The sequence below is a fragment of the Opisthocomus hoazin genome, chromosome 24 (genome assembly GCF_030867145.1).
Source record: "Opisthocomus hoazin isolate bOpiHoa1 chromosome 24, bOpiHoa1.hap1, whole genome shotgun sequence".
In the NCBI taxonomy this organism is placed as follows: Eukaryota; Metazoa; Chordata; class Aves; order Opisthocomiformes; family Opisthocomidae; genus Opisthocomus; species Opisthocomus hoazin.
This window is the reverse complement of record NC_134437.1, coordinates 7317194-7336693: the sequence shown is the minus strand read 5'-3', so window position 1 is coordinate 7336693 and position 19500 is coordinate 7317194. Positions and strand designations below refer to the sequence as shown.

The window sequence follows — 19500 nt, the reverse complement described above, 5'->3', positions numbered from 1 at the left end:
CAGCCCCGCCTGGACACGGTGCTGTGCAGCCTGCTCTGGGTGACCCTGCTTGGGCAGGTGGTTGGGCTGGGTGACCCACAGAGGTCCCTTCCAACCCCCACCATGCTGTGATTCTGTAAGACCTCTGCCTCCCTCCCTCCCGAGCTGGGAGGATGCTGACCGCTGTGCTCATCCCGAAGCTTAAAATAATCCCGGAGGTGGATGGGAAAAGTTTGTGGGGTGTGTGGGGGGTTTTGTTGAAGTGTTTTGGTTTTGCTTTTGAAGTTGCTGACTGAGAAATCTATTTTCCACTTTCAAAAGCCGTCCTTCTTTAACATGGTTTTCCAATAGAGTCTTTCACACAGGGGAAACATGAGCAAGGTCAGAGCAGCTTCTCTTGCTCTGTTGCGTGAACTGGTGACTGCTCTGTAGCACGACAGTGTATTTCTGTGCTTGACTGTGCTACTCAGCGTTGGTAAGGAAGTTGTTGCATTCTGCATTATTATCAACAAGCTTCCACTTTCCCTACATTGGTGAAACCTTATCAGCCAGAACAGCGTGGTATCCGTGTTGGGGGGGGATGCATTCCCATATTTTTCCCTTGTGCAACCATCCCTCCTCAACATCCCTGTCTTTTGGGGTAGAAGATGAGGCAGATCATGCTCGAGTTCTCATCCCTTTGGGGCGAGATAAAGGGCGAAAGGCTTGCAGCCCCTGCTTTGGACTCAGAGAAAAGAAACCAAAGGCGCAAAGCAAACGAACAAATCCCTTAAGGGAGGTGAAATAAGATCCCCCTCAAAAAACCAACTCGAGGAAGTCTGAAGAAAATAAATAAACGAAACTTGTGAAAGGCAAGCATTGATAGGAGGGAGAGGGGCAAGGCAGATGTCTTTCCATTCTCAAAAGCAGGGCCTGGTCTGTGTGTGTATTTCCGCTGGCTGCCTGCCTGCAAACCTGGCCCTGTCTGGCACTTTTTTTTTTTATTCTTGGGTTTGAATTCATAACTTGAAGTGCAGCAGAATGAGGTTCTCCTGGAGTATTACTATGGATGAGATTGTCTGCCCTGGAGGGCGAGCGGTGCTGTGGAGGAGGGGAGAACTGGTTTTTACTTGCATGTCTGTTGTGGGCTTGCTGTATGACGGTTCTTATTGCACTTTGCTCTTCTGTGTTTCAGCTCCATGGCTGCGCTTCTGTGTCTTGGTTTTCCTTGAGTTATATTTGACACTTGTGGGTCAGGAATGATTTCTCCCTAGATGCATCCCGAGTGCATCTCTCTGGGATTTTCCGCGTCGTCTGGGAGTAGAGGGGAAGCGGGGCTGCTGTGTGCTGCTCAGGTACAGAGTGCAGGGAGAAGCCACACAAACCATTGCAGCCGCCTCCTGCGCTGGGGTGAGACGGATCACCCACACTTCCTCCCTGGGAGCGTGCCAGGTGACTTGTTCTCCTTGAAGCTTTCCAGGTCTCCGGTCTTCAAACATTCACGCAGTCTGAATAATGCATAAAGTTCCAGCACTTGCTAGAGTCAAATATTTGTCTCTAGCATCTTAATCTTTAACAAATGGAGGGATACGTTTTTACTTGAAAACCTTCCCCTTGCCCTTGGTGCAACCTGTTTCCCCTTGCTAACCTGTCACACTTCCTACAAGCCTTGCATCTTTCTAAATCTACAATCCCTGCTAGGGTTAGCTGCCCTTTTGTACAAGGATCTCCTTCTTCCCCGTCGCCTTTGATACTTAGAGAGGTGACTTTTCTTTGTCCAGAAAGGCGGCAGCCTCATTGACTGCATCTGGCCACAATTAATAAATTCAGTCACGCTGTACCAGGGTGCTGTCCTTCTGGGGAGATTCGCCTTTCTCTTCCCCTTCTCCCCTGTTAATCAGACCGGTGAAGTTTTTTCTGTGATGCTCGGGTGGCGTAAAAGGGAATGTCTCAGGTCTGTGACAATGGGAGCGTTTGCAGATGCAGGCCATGGCAGCTCGGGGACAGTTTCCCCTCCTTTGTGACCGCAGGAGGCCTCCCATGCTCTGGGACCCGCCGGCAGCTGACCTGGGGCTGCAGAACAGAAAGGAACTGGGGTGAGGTGCAGCGTAAATGTCGGAGATAAATCTGGAGGTGTTACGTGGTAAAGCAGGAGGCTGCTGTGTGATTCTGGTGCTCGATGGACTTCTCTTGTCACGAGCTGGGGAGAACTCATCCCTTCGTGGTACAACGACCTCCTGGACTTAGGAGCTGAAGGTGCAGTGTTGCTGGCAGAGGCTTGGTAGCTTTAATCCCTTGCAAGGGGGGGAAATCTGCAGCGGGAGACGTAAAGGCAGGACAGCTTGGATGGCAGCTCTGCAGAGAGTCTGGAGGAGGCCTGTGTTGGGTGGGGAGATCTTTCCAGGCAGGTGATAATGCAGATGCCCGAAGAGAGCCTGTCCTGACTGCCAGTTTGAACCATAAAGTGCAGATAAAGTCTGAAGCCTACACAAATAGATGCTGCAGTTAGGCTGGATGGCATTGCCTGCCGCAGGACGGTAGATGGATGAAGTACAGCTGGGTGGGAAGATGGGGCTGGCTGATAGCAGGGAAAGTTGGATTGTTTGGGCTTGTGAGACTCCAAGAGCCAGAGTCGTAACTTGGAAGAAGAGCTGTGTCACAGGCTGAAGAACCTGGTTTGAAATGGTGTCCTTCAATGCCAGCCGTGCCTCTGAATTGACCTGAGGGCTTTGTCCCACTGCTTGCGTGCACCCAGGTGACCAAGAGGCCAAAACAACCCTTCAGGAGAGGGAGATGAAGCGATTGCAGAGGGGTAGGTGAGCACTGTTGCGACAGTTCCTGACGCAGAGCTGGCTCAAAGCGTTTGCACAGGCAAAGCTAAGGGGCAGGACCTGCTCTTCCCGCGGGAAGGAGGAGCGAGAGGGGCTGCACAGCCCTGGAGCAGAGCGCGCTGCTTCTCCCCGTCCCTTTTGGTGTTGCCATGGCCCCCGCATCCCAAGCGCTCGCTCAGCAGTGGCCGGTCCGTGACCCGGGCAGCGGGCAGGACGCTTTGCCATCCCTGTCAGCCCATCGCTGGAGGTGGTGGCAGGCTGCTGCCTTTGCACCAGGAATGCTAATCCAGGGGGTTGGTGTCACCCCTCTGCGTCCCTCCCTTGTTCTCTGTGCCAGGCTCCTGTCAAGCCCTGCTCGTGAGGGGCATCAGAAGCCTCCCCGTTTGGCCCTGCATGGGGGCAGAAAGCTACCGGCTGTCCTGCTGCCCTGCTCCCACCCAGGGGCCGGAGTCTGGCTGGAGCAGATGCTCAGCTCCCGATTAACGCGAAGGTGAGAAGCCAGCTCCTGGCTCGTGCCCAGTCCTGTGCTGGGAAGTGAGGGTCAACAAGTCGCACCCTGCTGTTGCTGGGCTTGTGTGGCTGGAGAGAATCTCACCTTTGCGTGAGCTTGGCTCTGACAGATGCTGGACTTCATGCTTGTGGCTGGGGGGGTCGTCTTCATGTGTAGCTCGAGAATTAATCTTAGCAGGGCATCCTTGCTAACTGGAGGATGACAAGGGAGGGACTGAGCAGCACTGCGTCTTCCCGGCTTTGCCAATGTCAGGCGTCGCTTCTGGATGGCTTTCCTAGTGTTGAAGCAAACCTAGCGTAGCGTTCCCCTAGGGCCGGAGTCCTCGAAGAGCTGACAGCTTCTTTGGAAAGCGGGAGCGATCTGCTGAGGTCTGCGGTTCGCTGTCTGGTCTGGGCGCTTCAGCATTAGCGGGGCGTCGGGCTCCTCAGCTGGGCGCTCTGCGTGACGCTGGGGTTGCTTTGGGGAGACGAGCGGAGCTCCTTCGGAGCGTGCTGCAGGAGCACCGCGTGCTCGATATATCCTGCTTTTTAAATGAGAAATAAAGAAAAAAATCCAGCCCTAGATACCAGGAGTTGGAAACCTGATCAGAAAGTACTAGAACAGAACGTAATCCTTTTTAGACCGTTTAAAAGTTGGTTTTTAGAGGCAAAAGTGGTTTAACAGCGCCACCTGGTGGAAACATTTCTGCAGAAAAATCCATTTTAGTGCCTAGGGTCTTACCGGCCCTTAGCCGCTGTCAGGTTCAGATCTGTCTTTCTCCACCTCCCCTCCCCAGTCTGCTCTGTGTGTAAACCTCAGCCAGGAGGGCCATACCCGGGCAGGCTGTCAGAGAAGATCTGAGTCTTTAATCTCTATATTTTCTTCCTTAAAGTGGTGGGAGCAGAAATAAGTGTGTGCCATTGAGCAATGCTCTCAGCATTGCTTGTACCCCCCCACCCCGAGTCCTCTTTTGATGTGTGGTGCATGGCCCCGCTGCTAACCTCTGCGCTCGCCGTCCTCTTGGAAGTGTCGCTGGAGGACGAGCCCGTGCTGGCTGGGAGGGCACGGCACCGCTGCTGCGCGTTTCGGGCCGAAAAAGAGGGGAGCTGGGACGGCAGCTCTTGGGGACGCTCCGCGAGGCAGCGGGTGCGGATCGCTGCTGCTCCCTTACCCACCAAACCGGAGTCTTTGGGGACTGATTTGATCACTGACCATCGCCCTCTTAATTAATGTACCGCCACAAACGCTTCTGTTAAGATCTGCCTTTGTTTACCAGACTCCAGAAGAGGAGATTTTCATTTGCTAAGTCATGCTGGCTGTATTCTGCCTCGGCCTCAAGGACAGCTTCCGTGCTAGTGGTGCTCACAGATGAGGCTTCATCAGGCACACGGAGCCGGGGTGGAAAGTGAGCTCGGGGATGGGTGTGTGAGCGCCTGTCTGGTTCTTACCTGGTCTGGACGCGGCTGCAGCGTCTCCGAGGAGGCTCAGCAGAGGGGAAGCTTGCTGCCTCTGGCGCGTTTAGGCAGCGGAGAGGCATTGCTCACGCTGAAATGTAGCTCGGGTCGCTGGTTTGCACGGCAGCCGCTGCGCAGTCCCTGTCCTGTCCACGTTGCTCTGAAGAGCAGGGATTGCTGGTGCCGAGCAGATGTTAACCAACAGATTAGGGGCGGGTTGCTTGGCTGGCTGGTGGGACCTTTCTTACAGGGCCACCAGCGAGGCAGGGATTTCACAAGCTGGCTCTAACACAAGCCTTAAAGCCCGGCAGCCCCTCTGCGCTCAGGCAGACGGCTTTGGGGCCCGACAGCTGGGTGCAGGCAGCAGCAAGAACGCTGCAGCGGACAGCGGGGTTGGCCTGTCCTCCAAGGAGAGGACCATTAGGTTACCTTTATTACTGGCAGCAGTTTCAACCATTTACTGGTTAAAAAGACTACTAAAAGTCTGTATGAAATCAGCTTCCTTTAATCATCTTTTTTGCTATTCATTATCTATGAACAATATTACTGTGGTGCCTGGAATCCCTCCTGGCCAGCTCCGGGGGCCAAGGTGGCCTCTGCCATCTGTTAGTCCTCACTTCATCTGCCCTGTGCCTTCTGTGCAAGCGCCAAGCTATTTCTCCTTGTGCCGTCATGCTGGGTGAGAAGAAAGGGAGACTAAAAAAGGCCAGGCTGTTTTTTTTTTTGTTAGGAAGCTGTCATGGCCCCAGGTGTAACTGAACACGTACGCAGTGGCGTGGGCTTAAGGTGAGCAATTTAGCAATAGCCTTGGCATACGAACACAAAGTCACCTCCTCCTTGGTCTTTAGATACCTGCCAGCATCCCTCCAAAGCATGGCTCTAAACTGGCTTCCCCCCCTCCTTTTTTAATATACTATTAATTAATGAGGCAGAGGCAAAAAAAGACACAGACACAACGGAATAGTTTTTAACCTGGCTTGATTAATGCTGTCAAGTTGTACATCTGAGTGTGAGCTCAGTGGGACTGTTGCTTTTGTTTAATACCACAAGACACCTCAGTCTGGATTGTTGCATTACAGTACAAATAAAAAACAGAAACAAAACCACATCTGCATCATACAAGGTGATTAGAATATGAGAATTCTAAATATTTACAGAGAAGGGCAAGTGGGGAAACCACAAAAAATATTTACATAAAAATACATGAGCTTGTCAGCATATACATTTTACACCAGTTCACAAAAAAAGACACTATATAAATTAAAGTGAAGGGAACTCCAAAGGTAACCCAAGACCTTCTGGGATGTTTCTCTCATGCGGCTCAGGGAAAGAAAAATCAAGTCTTCTACAGCAGGAAAATGAACTGCAAAACAACCCTGTTCTCCCCCCTCCCTCCCCCCAGCTGGACGAGGCAAGACTCATTCCATGCCTTTCCCCGTCGGGTACCGGAGGCACCAGGCTCTGGGCAGAGAGCTGCGTGCCTAAGCCGCCTTTAACAAACCTGAACCGGTTTCTTCTCCAGACTTCTACCACGTAACACATCACTTCAGTCAATGCCCTGTCAAGGTACGCCCAAGGTTCTGTCCCCGTTAAAGAGGAACAGCAGGTTTTCCAGTTGGTTTTGGTTTTGTGTAGCAACTTATTACCACGATGCAATCCTTACTGACCCCCTCCCTTCCCCCCCCAAAATGATGAGCATAAAACAAGGATCTCTGGAAAGATAGGCACAAAGTTGTGGGTGTTTTGTCATATATGCATATAGGTTTCACCTGATAAGACTCTTTAAAGATCAGAAATTAATGCTTTACGTAAGACTCTATAGGGGCTAGGTCCTCCTTACTCACCTAACATCTGCCCTTCCCCTTTGCCAAGGAAGGTCTCCTACGAGCTGCACGTTCCACTCCAAGGCAGAGGTGGAAATCTGGAGTTGGAGCACACTAACTGGACCCTAACTCTCGCATGCACTAGGGAGAAACTCGGCTGATGACTTGGGAAGCGGCAACTGAAGATGTAGATAGCTTGTGGCAAGTGTAAGGGAATTAAGGAACATAGCTGCTTGTCATCTTGCTGGAGATAAGGTTAGGCCATAAATTGCTTCATCTGAGCAGAACTGGACTTGCAGTAGAGCACTGTTTGCATTGCCGTCCCCTTGCTCTCTCCCATTTCTCTACTAGGACGCTACAAACTGAACTACCGACTTCACCTCCAGCTCATCCGCCTTACTCGGACATCTGGTGAACCCTCCCCTCCTCGCTCTGCTGCACAATGCCCTTTTTGATCTCAGCTATGATTTTTGCCAAGAGACAGCCGGGTGTTTTGACTTTCTCGTGAATCAGTGAATGGGGATGTCAACCCCTTTCGAAGGACCAACCACAGTGCAAGAGCAGAACTGCATAGTTCACTATATGGCTTTGTGCGGGGTGGGTGCGGGGCGACTCCTGGACTAGATGTTTAAGCCGTGGGCAGTAGCAACACCAACAGAAAAGTGCTCATCCGTATAATTTTCTGGGAAAACCTTGCTTTTTTTTCTTTGTTTTTTGTACTGGTGGCTCAACAGTGGTGTGCAGAGGGACGGGAGGACGCTGGGTACTCGGGTTTCTGCCGTGTGTCTTTTTTTAATGCAGACCATCTCGTGCTCGAGGGGAAGGCTGCTTGTAGCAGCCGTCTCGGTGTGCGGGTGTGCACTTCTAGCTCTCCTTACAAGATGCTGAAAGCTTTTGGTTCCCGGGGGTGAGAGGGTGCTCAGCACCCGGCACGTCATCCGGTGCAGGGAGCGGAAGAGCCCAGGCTCACGCAGCAGTAGCACGAGCCTGTAAGGAACAGAAGCTGTCCAGGGATGGCACTTGATCTCTAGAGAGACAGTGGCTTTGAGCAGGAAAACCCAGCGAGGCGTTTACAACTGGGGGGAGCTGCGCCCAGCCCCCTCGTAGTAGGATAGTCCTGGTTAACGTAAGGCCAAAACAGAGGTCAGGAGAGTTGCTGCGGGGCGGGGGGCAGGAGTGGGGAGTTAAGGCTTTCGTGGAGAGCGAGGTTTGACCTACAGCTCTCGTTACCTGAATCCCAAATAGCCTGAACCAAACGCGTTGTCCCTGCTTCAACTGGAGACCCCGGCAGGGCTGTGGGGAGACTGTGCTACAGCGGAGGAGGACGGGTACTCGTCCTAACACGTTACACGCCGTTGCTGAGAGCACACACTGAAACTGGACTCCCTCGGCCAGCTTGCACCGAGGAACCTGGACAGGTCAGCCTTTCCTAGGGAGTTAGCTAGCAACGTAGACAGGGTGGCCCATGACGTGGCTTTACCCAATGGCCCCTTTCTCTGTATTTTTGTTGGTTTTCCTTAAAAAGAAAACATTACAAGAAGCATTCCCTCACAAAAAACCCCAACCCCTCTACCTGGTAATTACTCACAAGGAGACTGCAGTAATCTGGATCACAGTGCTGCTATTTTTTTTTTCTTCTTCTTTTTCTGCCTGCCAGATTTATTTCTATAGCACGTAAGAACAATTCTTCTAAACAAAATGCTTAAAACAAGAGCATTGCACAATAAAATAGGACCATAAGGTAGTGTTACTGAAACAGCCCCAGACAAGGCTACTAAAAGAAGCAAACAGCTAAAGACTAGTTAGCTAGTTAGCAAGTTTTCCTTATGATTTAAAAGTCCCAAAATAGCCATGAAACTTCTGCTCAAAAAAACCCATCTAAGTTCCCTTTAACTTTCACAGCTGCGTGCTGACTGCAGGACCTCCAGGTTTTTAATAAAACATTAGAGATTCAAAACGGGTAGAGGAGTTCTTCAACCACACAGAACAGGTCAGCGAACATTTAAAAACCCCTAAATCTGAAGTATTGCTTGCAAGCCCTGTCTAATGAAATGGGTGTGCTTTATTTATACGGGGGGGGTTGTAGTGAGCCCTGGGAAGCCCGAGAGGCCGCACGCGAGATGCTGCCCGGCTGCTTGGACGATGTGGAAAGCTTTTACATACCTAGGACAAGGTTACTGATGTACTATAGACAGCGTACTGGCCTTCTGTCCCTACTGCGAACTGAATACTGGCGTGAGCTGCGCTTGCGACGCGGGAGGCAATACGACTGATTTCACGGCGCGCAGGCGGCGCGTCACTGCTCTGTACGTGCCACAACTTGGCAGGGATCCCCTGGCCAACACAGAACTAAGAGGTTACAGAAAGCCCTGTCCTGTCGCCCTGCCGCGGAGGGGCTGGAGGAGCGTTCCCTGATCTAAGAGCTGCAGGAGCTGGCCTGGGGCAGAAGCTGGTCATGCGGGTGCTCGGCACTCACGCAGCCATTCCCAGCTGGTAAGCTGGGCTCCAGTTTACAAGCTGGACATAATGCTATAGAGATGGTTTTGATTTTTATACTATGTTTTTTTGTAGAGAGATGATACTGCCTGGCCAGCCACAACATGGTATTAAATCCTCTGGACTGCGATGGCCTAGCAGTAAAGAGGAATTGGCACGAAACGGGCGTGCTGTTCCCAACGGCGCGTGTGTGGTTTGGTGTGGCTTTGTGGGTGGTTTTTCTTTTGGTCTGAGAAACGCAAACCTGCCCTACTTGGCTTCCATAGCTGGCCTCTACTTACAACAGAGAAATTTGGAGTAATCTGATTTCTTGTAGGCAGAAGCAGCTTGTTAAGCGAGCGATTTTGAAAGTGCGTTGTATTTTGAACTTGCTTCGGAGCCTGTTCCACAGGCTTGAGGTCAAAACAGGCTCCCACCCACTTCAAAGCAACTGAAGTGGACCCACTAGGCCTAAGCAGTCATTTTCAAGGGAGAGGCAGGACCTTGGTAAGAAAACACTCGGGAAGTCTTTCCCCCCTGCCCAGCTTTCAGCCCGCTCTCGCCGCGCTGCACGGGGACCCTTTCTTGGAAGCTGGCAGCGGGACAGGCGACACGCGACACGCGGGGCTCCCGGGGAGAAGAGCAGCGTGCACAGCGCGTCGTGCGCGGGACCGTGGAGGCGTGGTGATGGTCACTGCTAATGTCAAATCTGGGGAAGGAAAAAACGGCTTTTCCTTTCCTCCCTGCCCACACAGCACCTCTCTCAGCTCCGCCCGGCCTCTCTGGCAACGTCTGTGTGCCAAGAGCCTGCCCTGTCGTTCCAGTTGTCTCAAAACGACATGAAAAAGCTATCTCTCTACTACATAAAAACAGCGAGTGGTGGGCTCGTAGGGGTGGGGCTCAAGGTGGGTTTGCTTTGCTCATCGGGGCAGGGTTGGGTGGTTTCTGGGTTGGTTTTTTTTTTTCTTTTCCATCACTGAAAAAATAAAACAGTCCGCTGTCCAGCAGAGGCTGCTTAGACTCTATCCCTCCTTCCCCTCACGCCAGCTCACTCGACGTGGACCTCTGTTTCAGGCCTCTGCAAACACAGCTCCGTCGGGAGGAAGGCTCCCTGGCCGAGGGCCGTGGCGTAAGTTCTACTGTGCACGTGGGTAAAACTGGGGGGCACGAACCCCCCTCCTCCGACGTAGCCCCCTCTTTGGTGCTGAGGCATGGTATGGTAATCCTCCAAATTATCGTACTGGGACACCACAGTCATCGTGCTTTGGCGTTTCCCAAGGGTTTGGTACGGGTAGAGGAGGGCAGAGTCCCTCTCCAGGGTTTCGGGGTGCTGCATTCGGAGGCTGTGGCTCCGTTCGGGCTTGGGCGGCGGCGCCATGGCGTGCTCCTCCTCTTTGTAGCAGTCTCTGGAGTGTTTCTCCATGGCCGCGCTCGGCCTGGCTCGAGACCTCTCCAGCTCCGGCCTGTCCTCCGCCAGCCTCACCTCCTTGTGGTTCAGTCTCAGCGTCTCCTGGTTCGCCGGGATGTACTTCCCGCCCGGGTGCTGGTAACCGATGGGCTCGGCGGGCTCCGGGCCACCTTTGGGCCTGTAGTCGGGGTAAGGGGGCCCGTTTTTGGCTTCGGGAGGCTGCCTATGGCTCGCTTCCTGCTGCAAGTGCGTCCTGTGGTCGCTGGCGCCGCAGCCCGGCTCGTGCAGCTTCCTGTTGCGGATGCTGCTCTGCTTCTGGGGAAGGGACGGCTTCTCCGGCTGCCCGTTCCCGTAGGCGCCGTGGTAGTGGGCTCTGTCCAGCTCCGGCTCGGGGTGCTGCATGTAGTAACGCTCGTCGCCCTCGGGCGTAGCTGCTTTGGCCGGGTACCTCCCCTCCTTCCCTTCCGCCACGGTCAGGAGGCCAGTTTTCCCAGGATCCGATTTGCTGCGCAAGTGAACGGCGTCCAGTCCTCCCAGCTCCTCCTGCAGCAGCGGGGCCACGTTATCGTACTGGGACATCACCGGCCCTTTGACCTTCTGGCGCGTGCGGCTCTCCCGGCGAATGGACTGCATGCGGTACTTCTCCATGTCCTCCAGGTCCCACGACACGTACATGTGCTTGATGTCCGGGGCGGGAGGCACGTCCCTGCTGACGAAGCTGTGCTCTTTGCCTGCCAGCTGGCCGACCAGGCCGCCCCGCGGGTAGGCAGACAGGCCGGGGTAGCGGTACAGGCCTTTGCTTTGCACCCGCGAGGCGTACGACGCGAAGTCGCGGCTGGGCAGCGGGTGGAAGGGCCTGACCCGCACGGTGCTGTACGGGTCCAAGTCGTAAAAGCTCCCGTCGGCAGCGGTGTAGTAAGAGGATCCGGCAGAGCTGGAGTAAGGGCTGTACCGGTAATGCACCCGCCCGTTCTCAAAGTAAGGCTGCAGCTGAGTTACGTGGTAGTCGGAGTGGGGCTGGTATGGCTTGTACTGGTAGAGGGGCCGCGGGCAGTACACTGGCTCGTCGTCCGGAGGCACCTCGGTCCGTGAGATGGGAACGGAGCGGATAGCGGAGGCAGCAGGGGTGGGGACGTGCAGCGACTGAACCCTGCGGATAGTGGGGTAGGGTGGAGCTTCCTCGGCGTAGCTGGCGTTACGCAGCCCCGTTGGGCTCACGGAGGACACAAACTCTGTCCGGCTGCGGGGCTTGGAGTGGAGAGCCGAGGTGCTCTTCCCTTGGTTCGTGTAGGTGTTGTAGCGGGTGCCCGCGGCAGCGGGTGTCTCCGACCGCGGCGCGTAGGCTTGGTGCTGGTCAGGCTTGCTGTGGTAGATGTGAGGAGGAACGCTCTCGGGCCTGTACTGATGGATGGAAGCCGGCTTGTGGTGCAGGTAGCTGTCTGGCCCTGAGGGCTCGGGGATGCTCTCTGGCTTGGGATGGGGCACGTACACGGACTGCAGGGAAGCGTGCTTGGGTGGGGGAGGCGGCGGCGGCAGCAGGGCTTCCTCCACAGAGGAGGCCAGCATGGAGGAAGAGAGGAAGGCGTGGTAATTGGAGTTGTTGATGGCGTCCGTGTTGTTCGAGTGCATGGCGGCAGCGATTTTGCTCTCCAGCGTTCTCACAGGCGGGACGGGGGGCGTGAAGCTGTAGGAGGAGTGAGCGGGGACGGACTCGGACCGCAGGTGCAGCGGGGGAGCCCTCGGCGTCTCCCGAGGCTTCTCCAGATGGCTCTGGTGGCCGGCGGGCGCAGACGAGGAGCAGCGGGGGGTGGAACTGCTGTCCGGGACAAAACCGGGAGTAGGCTCAGGCGGCTTTTCGGGTGCAGTTGTGCCCCATACCTATAGGGAAGAAACCAGCAGAAGTTAGAGGCAAGCATCTTCCCCCGCCCAAATCTGTAGGTAAAATATCACAGATGCTCGTGTGGATTAGTTCAATGTAAGGGTTTTTTTTTTTCTCTCTGCGCCTGGTTTCTGTTTGCTGTGCACAGCTAGTGCTGCTGGCTGTAGCAGAAGACACGTGTAGGTTCCCTTTCGCAGCAAGGGCAGCGCAGTGCCTCTGGCAGATCTCGGGACCTGTCGCAAACGGCAGCCGAGGGGTTTGTGAGGGCTCTCTCCGCAAATGCCAAACCAGAGAAAGCCGAGGAGGTGGCTGTCTCGTTATCGCCACAGGTTCAAATTTTACGCAGTGGCCCACAATGTTTTGTTAGGTGGTCTGCTTATAAATGTACTTCTCTTAATGAAAATGTACCTGGATTTAAACTCCTCGCGCCCTGCCGAGCAGATCAAGTAGTGTAATACAGCAGAAATCCCTTCCTTGGAGGTGGCTACAGCGCTTAGGACAGGCTGCAGGCGTGCGTGTTTCATGGGCAGCAGGTAGTGTGGATTTCTGAACGAACGCTTCCGTGTCTAACTCACGCCAGGAACCTGAGCTGCTTTATTAAAGAGGACGTTGGAAGAGGATATTGTCAGCCTCAGGGAAGAGAGGATGCGAAAATTCTTGTTTCTGAGCGCTTCTAAACTAGCATTCCCTGCGTTGGTCACCCCAGCAGATACTGGGTAGATCAGGATGTTCCCTTGTGCTCATTTAAGAAATTCTGCGCTGCTTTCCTGTGAGGCCGTGGCTGTCTCATACACGCGAATCCCCTGCCTCTTGCCATTTGGACTGGGACCACCTCTCCCAAAGCTCAGCCTCCTACGGACGCTGCGCTTGCCAATCCGCGCGAGGCTGGGGGGCACGTCCACGTACCTGACCGGAACCGCTCGACGCTTTTGCCGAGGCCGCCGGCACTTGTCCTGTGGCTGACTGGTGATCTTGCCTCTGCGACGGGGCGGGCTGGCCGGCTGCGAGGGTGCGCTGCGCAGCCGCAACGGTGACGTCTGGCTGAGTTGTGGCTGGACCTGCCGGCCCACGGTTCGGCTCAGGTGCTGTCGTCTGGATGGTTGTTAAATACGGCACTGAAGCCGGGGTGCTTTTCTCCCCGGCCGTTACGACAGCAGGAGACTGAAGTTTGTCGTCGGCTGTGGAGACGGGGACGTGGTGCTTGTCCCCAGACATGCCCGCGCGGAGCTGGGGCTTATCTACAGACAGGTCTGCTGAGGGTGGCTCCCAGTCAGGCAGCGCGCCTGGAGCGTGGTGGGGTGCGTGCTCCCAGTCCCCGGCGCGGGATGGGAAGTGCTCTTTGTCCCCTGGTTTACCAGGATGGAAGCTGGGCTGCTCCTGCTCTCCATCTCTGCTACCGGGCGCGTCCCCAGGCATGCCAGTGTGGAGAGGCGGGGGGTCCCGGTTTCCAGGTGCGCCCGGTGGGTGGTTCTGCTCCCCGGGTGTGCTGCTACCTTGGAAATCCTGCTCTACCGGTGCACCAGGCTGGAAGTGCAGTCGGTTCTCGGGCAGACCGGTATACAGGTGGAGCTTGTCTGGAGCACCAGCAGAGAGATGGAGCTTTTCTAGAGCTGCGCCAGCTTCAGCCTCTCCATAATTTGTGCTTTCAGCATGAGCATCTCCCGGCCTTTTCTGAGACTGAGCGGATGCTTGCTGTGCGGACTCGGCTAACGCTAGGGCTAGCATGCGCGCTGCGTTTTTCGGAGGAGGAGGAGGGATAAGAGACACAGAACTGACGGGAACAGGATCCTGGGGGGAGTCGAGGGCAACTGCTCCTAATGGGGGGAAAATTGAGAGAGAGAGTGATTTTATGTTACCCAATAAGGAGAGTGACCTAACCTTAATGACTATTATAGAAAAATAGATGCTTTCCCCACTTTCACAGTGGCAATTCCTTCTGATGCGAAACACTACATCTTCTGTCTCGCATGCAAACGCTGCTCAGTAGCACAGCAGCTGATCAGCGAAAAGGAGAAAACACAAGAGATTGTCTAAAGGCTCCTCTTGCATTTCTAGAGAGGTAGGAAGTAGGTAGCAGAGAATGAGACACCCTTACACAATTTTGATCATAAGGTTTTAGGCGAAAAGGTCCCTTCTTTGAGTGTTGGCAGGCTTTTAATTTAAAAAAAAACAAACAAGAAGTCTTAGATGGTCTATTGGCTGAAATGATTTAGAAGAACGTGCTATAGATTGTCGTGTATGACAGATGGGGGGGGGGAAAGTGGTATACAAACTATTATGGAAAATTATTGGAGATTTGTGTGATGTAGGGAGAAGGCAGAGGTTAAGACCTTACTGATCTGCACAGCCCTGCAAGACACTTGTGATCAGAACCGGCGGGCAATCCCCTCTCCTACAAGGCACGCAGAGGAGGACGTTTCTGAGAGCAGGTCCCCTTTGGAACTTAAAGGAAGAATGGAGGAAAATGCACTGTACCTGGCTGTGTGTGTCCAGTGGGTACAGTCTTATTCTGACTGCTTGACATGGGTCTCTCCCCTTCTTCTGGCAACTCGGGCTTGCCAGCAGCCACTAGCTGGGCATGCTGTAGCTCTTGGTGGGCTCCTTCCCCTGCTCCTGTTTCACTGCTTTTCAGGGGCAAGGACATCTGGGTTGGGGACCTGTTTGTGAGATCAGTGATGCCAACCCCTTTGCTCCAGCTGGAAGCAGAGGAGTTTCTGGACGCGGTGGGCGCTCCTCCAATCACTTCTGGCATGCGGCTGGGCAGCGCGAAGGAGACGGGTTCCGACGTAGTCAGCGGCGGAGATCTGAGGGGCTTTCGCCCCATCTTGGGTGAGAAGGCGTGGGGTTTGCAGGCCTTCTCTTCAGTTGGGCTCAGGTCCAGAGTAAAGAAGGGACTCATCTTCTCTTGGAAAGGGGAGACTGGCTCGGAGCTCGTGGCACTGCCTGGTGTCTGGGACTGGCTGCCTGATTCTAAATCCTTCTTTAGCAGGCTTGGCTTCTCCTTGTTCATGCCAACGGACTCCAGCAGGGAGGTACTGCTGTCCAGGCACTCGGACTCTGCTTGGGGCGGGCTGCACTGGAAAGACATTGGGTCAAAATCCAGGCTAGCCACTCCGATGTCGGGTGGGCTCAGGTCAACGTCTTCAGCAGATCGGGGGGAAATCAGGGCAGGAACGTGGATGAGCCCCTCGTCCCCATCGCTGTCATTGTCGTGGGGAAGGTTGTCGTAAGAATTGCAGCGGTTCATGTTCCCTAAGAGCTCTCCGTTGAAGGAAGCGGACAACGCGTCGCTGCTGGACCTTGGTCTTCTGGGCCGAAACAGTTTAGATTCACCTAGGAGCGAGCAGATGCACGCGGGTTAGTGTCCGAACCTTCCTGTCCAGGAGGTGACGGTTAGGTGCTGGTTTTAAAGTAGTCGTAAGGCAGCGTGCAAGGTGCTCACCTGGTGAACTCCAAACACAAAAGCAATGTAGTTAGCAGTAACCGTCTGTTACGTTTGCTCAAACTCTTTTACAGCAGTTGGCATGGCTACTCTAGTCTGAAACTAAGCTGTCTGCAAAATCAATGCTAGTGCAAGTGTGCTGTAGACTTCAGGCTTTCTCAGGAAGCATTTTCCTTCCTGACGCTGTCTTTTCCACCTTAGAATACCAAGGGGAGATGGCAAGGAATGAATGTGTTGGGCAGTGGTAAGCTGCTTTGTTAATTAGCAAGCTTGGCTTTCAACGGAGGGGTGGAAAATGTGCCCTGCTGAGTATCAGCAGTCGGTAATGTCAGACTGCCTTTTTTAATCCACACACACTGGAAGTACAGGTACGGTTTTGTCTTACCATCCACAGCATGCAGAGAGGTAAGCGATTCTTCGCTTTTAGCCGAGCGGAGAGTCCCGCTGTCTCCTCGCCCACCTAGAGAAACGCAACCGAGACGGTGAGAAGCCGAGTGGTAGAAGCGGTTTATATTTGGCTATGTAATGGTGGCAGGAAAAACCAAATGGCTTTCCAGCAGCAGTACCAGTGTCCTGAGAGTAAGAGTTGTGCTTTTTTGTTTTGGGGTTGGGTTTTTTGGGTTTGGTTTTCATTCCAAAGCCTTCAAAAAAACCCCTTTATCCTGTTTGACTGTTGATATGCTTTACTGAGACAGATGTAGTCCTGGTGCGCACGGGAGACCTACAGAGGTGCCTGCAGACAGCCTTAAAGGATGTTCATAGAATGTGCTGATGATACTGAAGACTGTGAGGGTTATCGTTTGAAAATGGCACCAGGGTGAAGATGGGATAAAAGTCCTGACTGGCCCATGTTTAGGGATTCGTAGTGTGTTTCACTGCAAAAACATACTGGGGCTATTTTTAATCTTTTAAATCTGGAAAGAGACAGCAAACTCTGTATGGAAAGGGGTGAGAATTCAGAGTCTGTGTACACTGGGTGCAGCTACAAAAGGTGGTTGGATGCCTTCTCTATGTACAACGGGCGTAACTTTCGGGGTGAACGTGCTTGTGGAGAAGTGCCTTTACCTAGTTTAACTGTGTGTCTTTTGAGAGCAGCAAAGGGAGCCAGAACCATGTTCTTATTTCATAATAAGGGCACGAGAAGGAATTATTCTGAGACTTTAGAGTGGTGCCCATACACTGTCTTTCCAAAGCTGCTCTGAGATCAGCATTAGAGGCGTGCGCTCTAGCAGGTTCGGCTCTTGAGCTAACGCGAGACCCATTTAGGAAAGACAGCGTTTAACTGAAGCTGTTATGCGTGGCCTGAACGCTAGGAGGAGATAAAAGCACGCTGTAAACGTGAATTCTGCACGGCTGGAAAAGCCAGGTTTTTGGAAGCGGGATTTGCACCCTTACCTGCCAGGGCTATGGCTTTCATTTCTGAGGGCTCACTGGGATTGCGCTGGAGTTTGCGCTTGGACACGGACGATGATTTTCCGAGGTTGAAGAAGGAACGCCAGCTGCCAACTGGCGATTTCTTCATCTTGCTGGGCGGTCTTTTTCTGGAGGGAGAAAACAGAGCTAACTGTTGGAGGGGGAAGCTGCATTTAGCTCCTGCCACTGGCTGTTTGTTACTAGCACTAACTGGTTTCTGCTGAGACAAAGCTTAGAAACTCAGTCTCTTTTAAATAGCTGAGGATGTTTTCATTCTTACAGCTCAGCCCTAAAGTCTTCCCGGGTAAATTCCACCAAAAGCAGGTGAGCAAAGGCTCCGTACCTGTACAGTGCAGCAGCTAAGAGAGGGCTATTACACAGCTGGCAGACGCACCAGCTCTGTGAGTAACCATCCAGCCATACAAAAGGTGTTCAAAACATCTCTCGCTCACGCTGTAAAATCACATTCGCCTCTTCCCGCTGCCGTATTTCATTTCTAGCGTTATCCAGGCTGTTCGAGGGGAACCTGGGTTTGTTACAGGCAATTACTCCTGAAATCTGGAAAACCCCAACGTTTCTAGGCGTTCACCCTGTTTACATTTATGACTAATACAGGCAGCTGTATGCATCACATACAACGTGGCTTTATGTATTTATATAAAACACAGGAGGGAGTGGCGCACAAGTTATGGGGCTAAACTAGGTCCCACCAGACAACTGATGCACGCTGAATCCTCACAGAGTCTGAAGCAGGTGGAAAACTGGCCACAAGGCTTTATGTACAAGTAGTTTAAGTCAATATTGGCAAGTTTTTGCTGTAATTAAAAAAAAACAAACCCAAACCAGTTATGCCACATGCTGGAAAGGAAACTCGTCTCTACCTTTCGGATGGGAAGTCTATGACTGTGTGGAATTTCCCCTGTAAGGCTGCGGGGCCTTCTCCCACTTCGATGTATTTGCTGTCTGCCACGATGGGAGAGTTGATCTGGGCTTGCGTCCGTGCCTGCGCCTCCTCCAGCGTGAGCAGCTTGGTGGAAGGAGAGGACACCAGCAGAGACTTGGGCCGGGATAAAGAACTGTGCCCTGTAAGGGAAAATGGCAGGGAGAGTCAGAAAACAGCAGCACAGAGATCAGAGCTCGGGGTCTGTGTGTCTAGGGCGGTGCTGTGTTCTCCGAAATCTTTGTCATCCCAGCCACTGCAAGACGTGGTCGAAACCACCGCTTTGTCAGAGGTATGTTTACGACACAAAAACTTCTCAATTATGAGAGCAGCGTAACGCATTTTAGAAAGGGAAAAAAGGCAGAGGGAGGCAGGTAGGTTAGAAACCTTCACCGGTGTAGTTTAATTAAGCTTCATCTGTATGTGGAAGTAAAGCAAGTGATGGTTTCCCTTCTCATGGAGCCTGGCTTCGGTCACTCCCAGGTTCCACCTCGGTGCAGGTGGGCACAGGTAACAGACTCTAGCTGTGCGTCTTGCCCTTGGCCTTTCTGCAGCTCGTGCTTGTTTGTGGAGATGAACGTGCACGTTCTTGTACAAGCAGGTGATGTTGCCTCCTCCTGCTAGGTCTGTGCAGTCAGCTTGTGGTGCGGAGGAGGCCGCTGTGAGAGCAGCCGTCCCTTACTGAGCGAGGATTTACACAGCTATCGCTGGGGGGTGGGGGCAGCGTGTCACCCCATCGCATCGCCATCCTGGTGGGTTCCGTTCCGCCTTCTCTCCCTTCAGCGTCGCAGCTCTCGCGTAACGGGTGTGCAGTCTCCTGTGCGTCTGTCAGCTGTGACCGCTGTCCGGGTGACGCTGGGGTAGGGACACCCCTTTCGCCTCTGACGGGCAGGAACCCGTGCTCAGGACCAGGGGCTCGCGGAAGCCCGGGGCAGGACGCTGCCTTGCTGTAGCGCAGTATTCCTGCACCCAGCTGCTACGCTGCGAAACGGCCTGACCCCTCTCCCCGCCGGTTTTGTGTCAAAGCACGCTGAATGCGAATGACCAAGTCATTAAACAATTAGCCAAATTTACACGGTCCACTCTAAGCCTGGATAATCATTTGGCTCGGATTCTCAGCGTGCTTATCTTCCCCTGGCAGAGCTCAGCCTGCTGTGGGCTATTGCTGTCCAGCCAAGCTAACCTCTGGCTCCTATTGACTTAAAATTGCTTTCCAGTAGGAACAGAAGCTGGACTCGGAGCAACTCTACTACCCTAAGTAGAGGCAGGGCTCGTTTAAAAGCAGGGAGCCGCAAATATACTGGAAAAAACAGCTACCGGCGCTCTGCCGGCGTGGTGACTGCAGTGCCCGCGCACCCTGCACGGGAAGGGCGGGCGGGCAGAGCAG

General features: G+C 53.6%; 1 protein-coding gene across 10 annotated transcripts in view; it reads right to left on the bottom strand.

Moving 5' to 3' along the window:
- Positions 1–5694: 5694 nt before the first annotated feature.
- The window catches only part of ARHGAP32 (Rho GTPase activating protein 32), a 275382-nt gene continuing 261576 nt past the window's right edge, over positions 5695–19500 (bottom strand). For all 10 annotated transcript variants that reach the window (XM_075442313.1, XM_075442318.1, XM_075442319.1 and 7 more), the window contains 6 exons: positions 18055–18256; positions 17156–17301; positions 16146–16220; positions 14794–15651; positions 13225–14132; positions 5695–12317 (listed from right to left, as the gene is read on the bottom strand). In XM_075442313.1, the coding sequence (XP_075298428.1) occupies positions 10080–12317; positions 13225–14132; positions 14794–15651; positions 16146–16220; positions 17156–17301; positions 18055–18256 (4427 nt within the window). In that variant the 3' untranslated portion in view covers positions 5695–10079. The remainder of the gene's footprint in view (positions 12318–13224; positions 14133–14793; positions 15652–16145; positions 16221–17155; positions 17302–18054; positions 18257–19500) is intronic.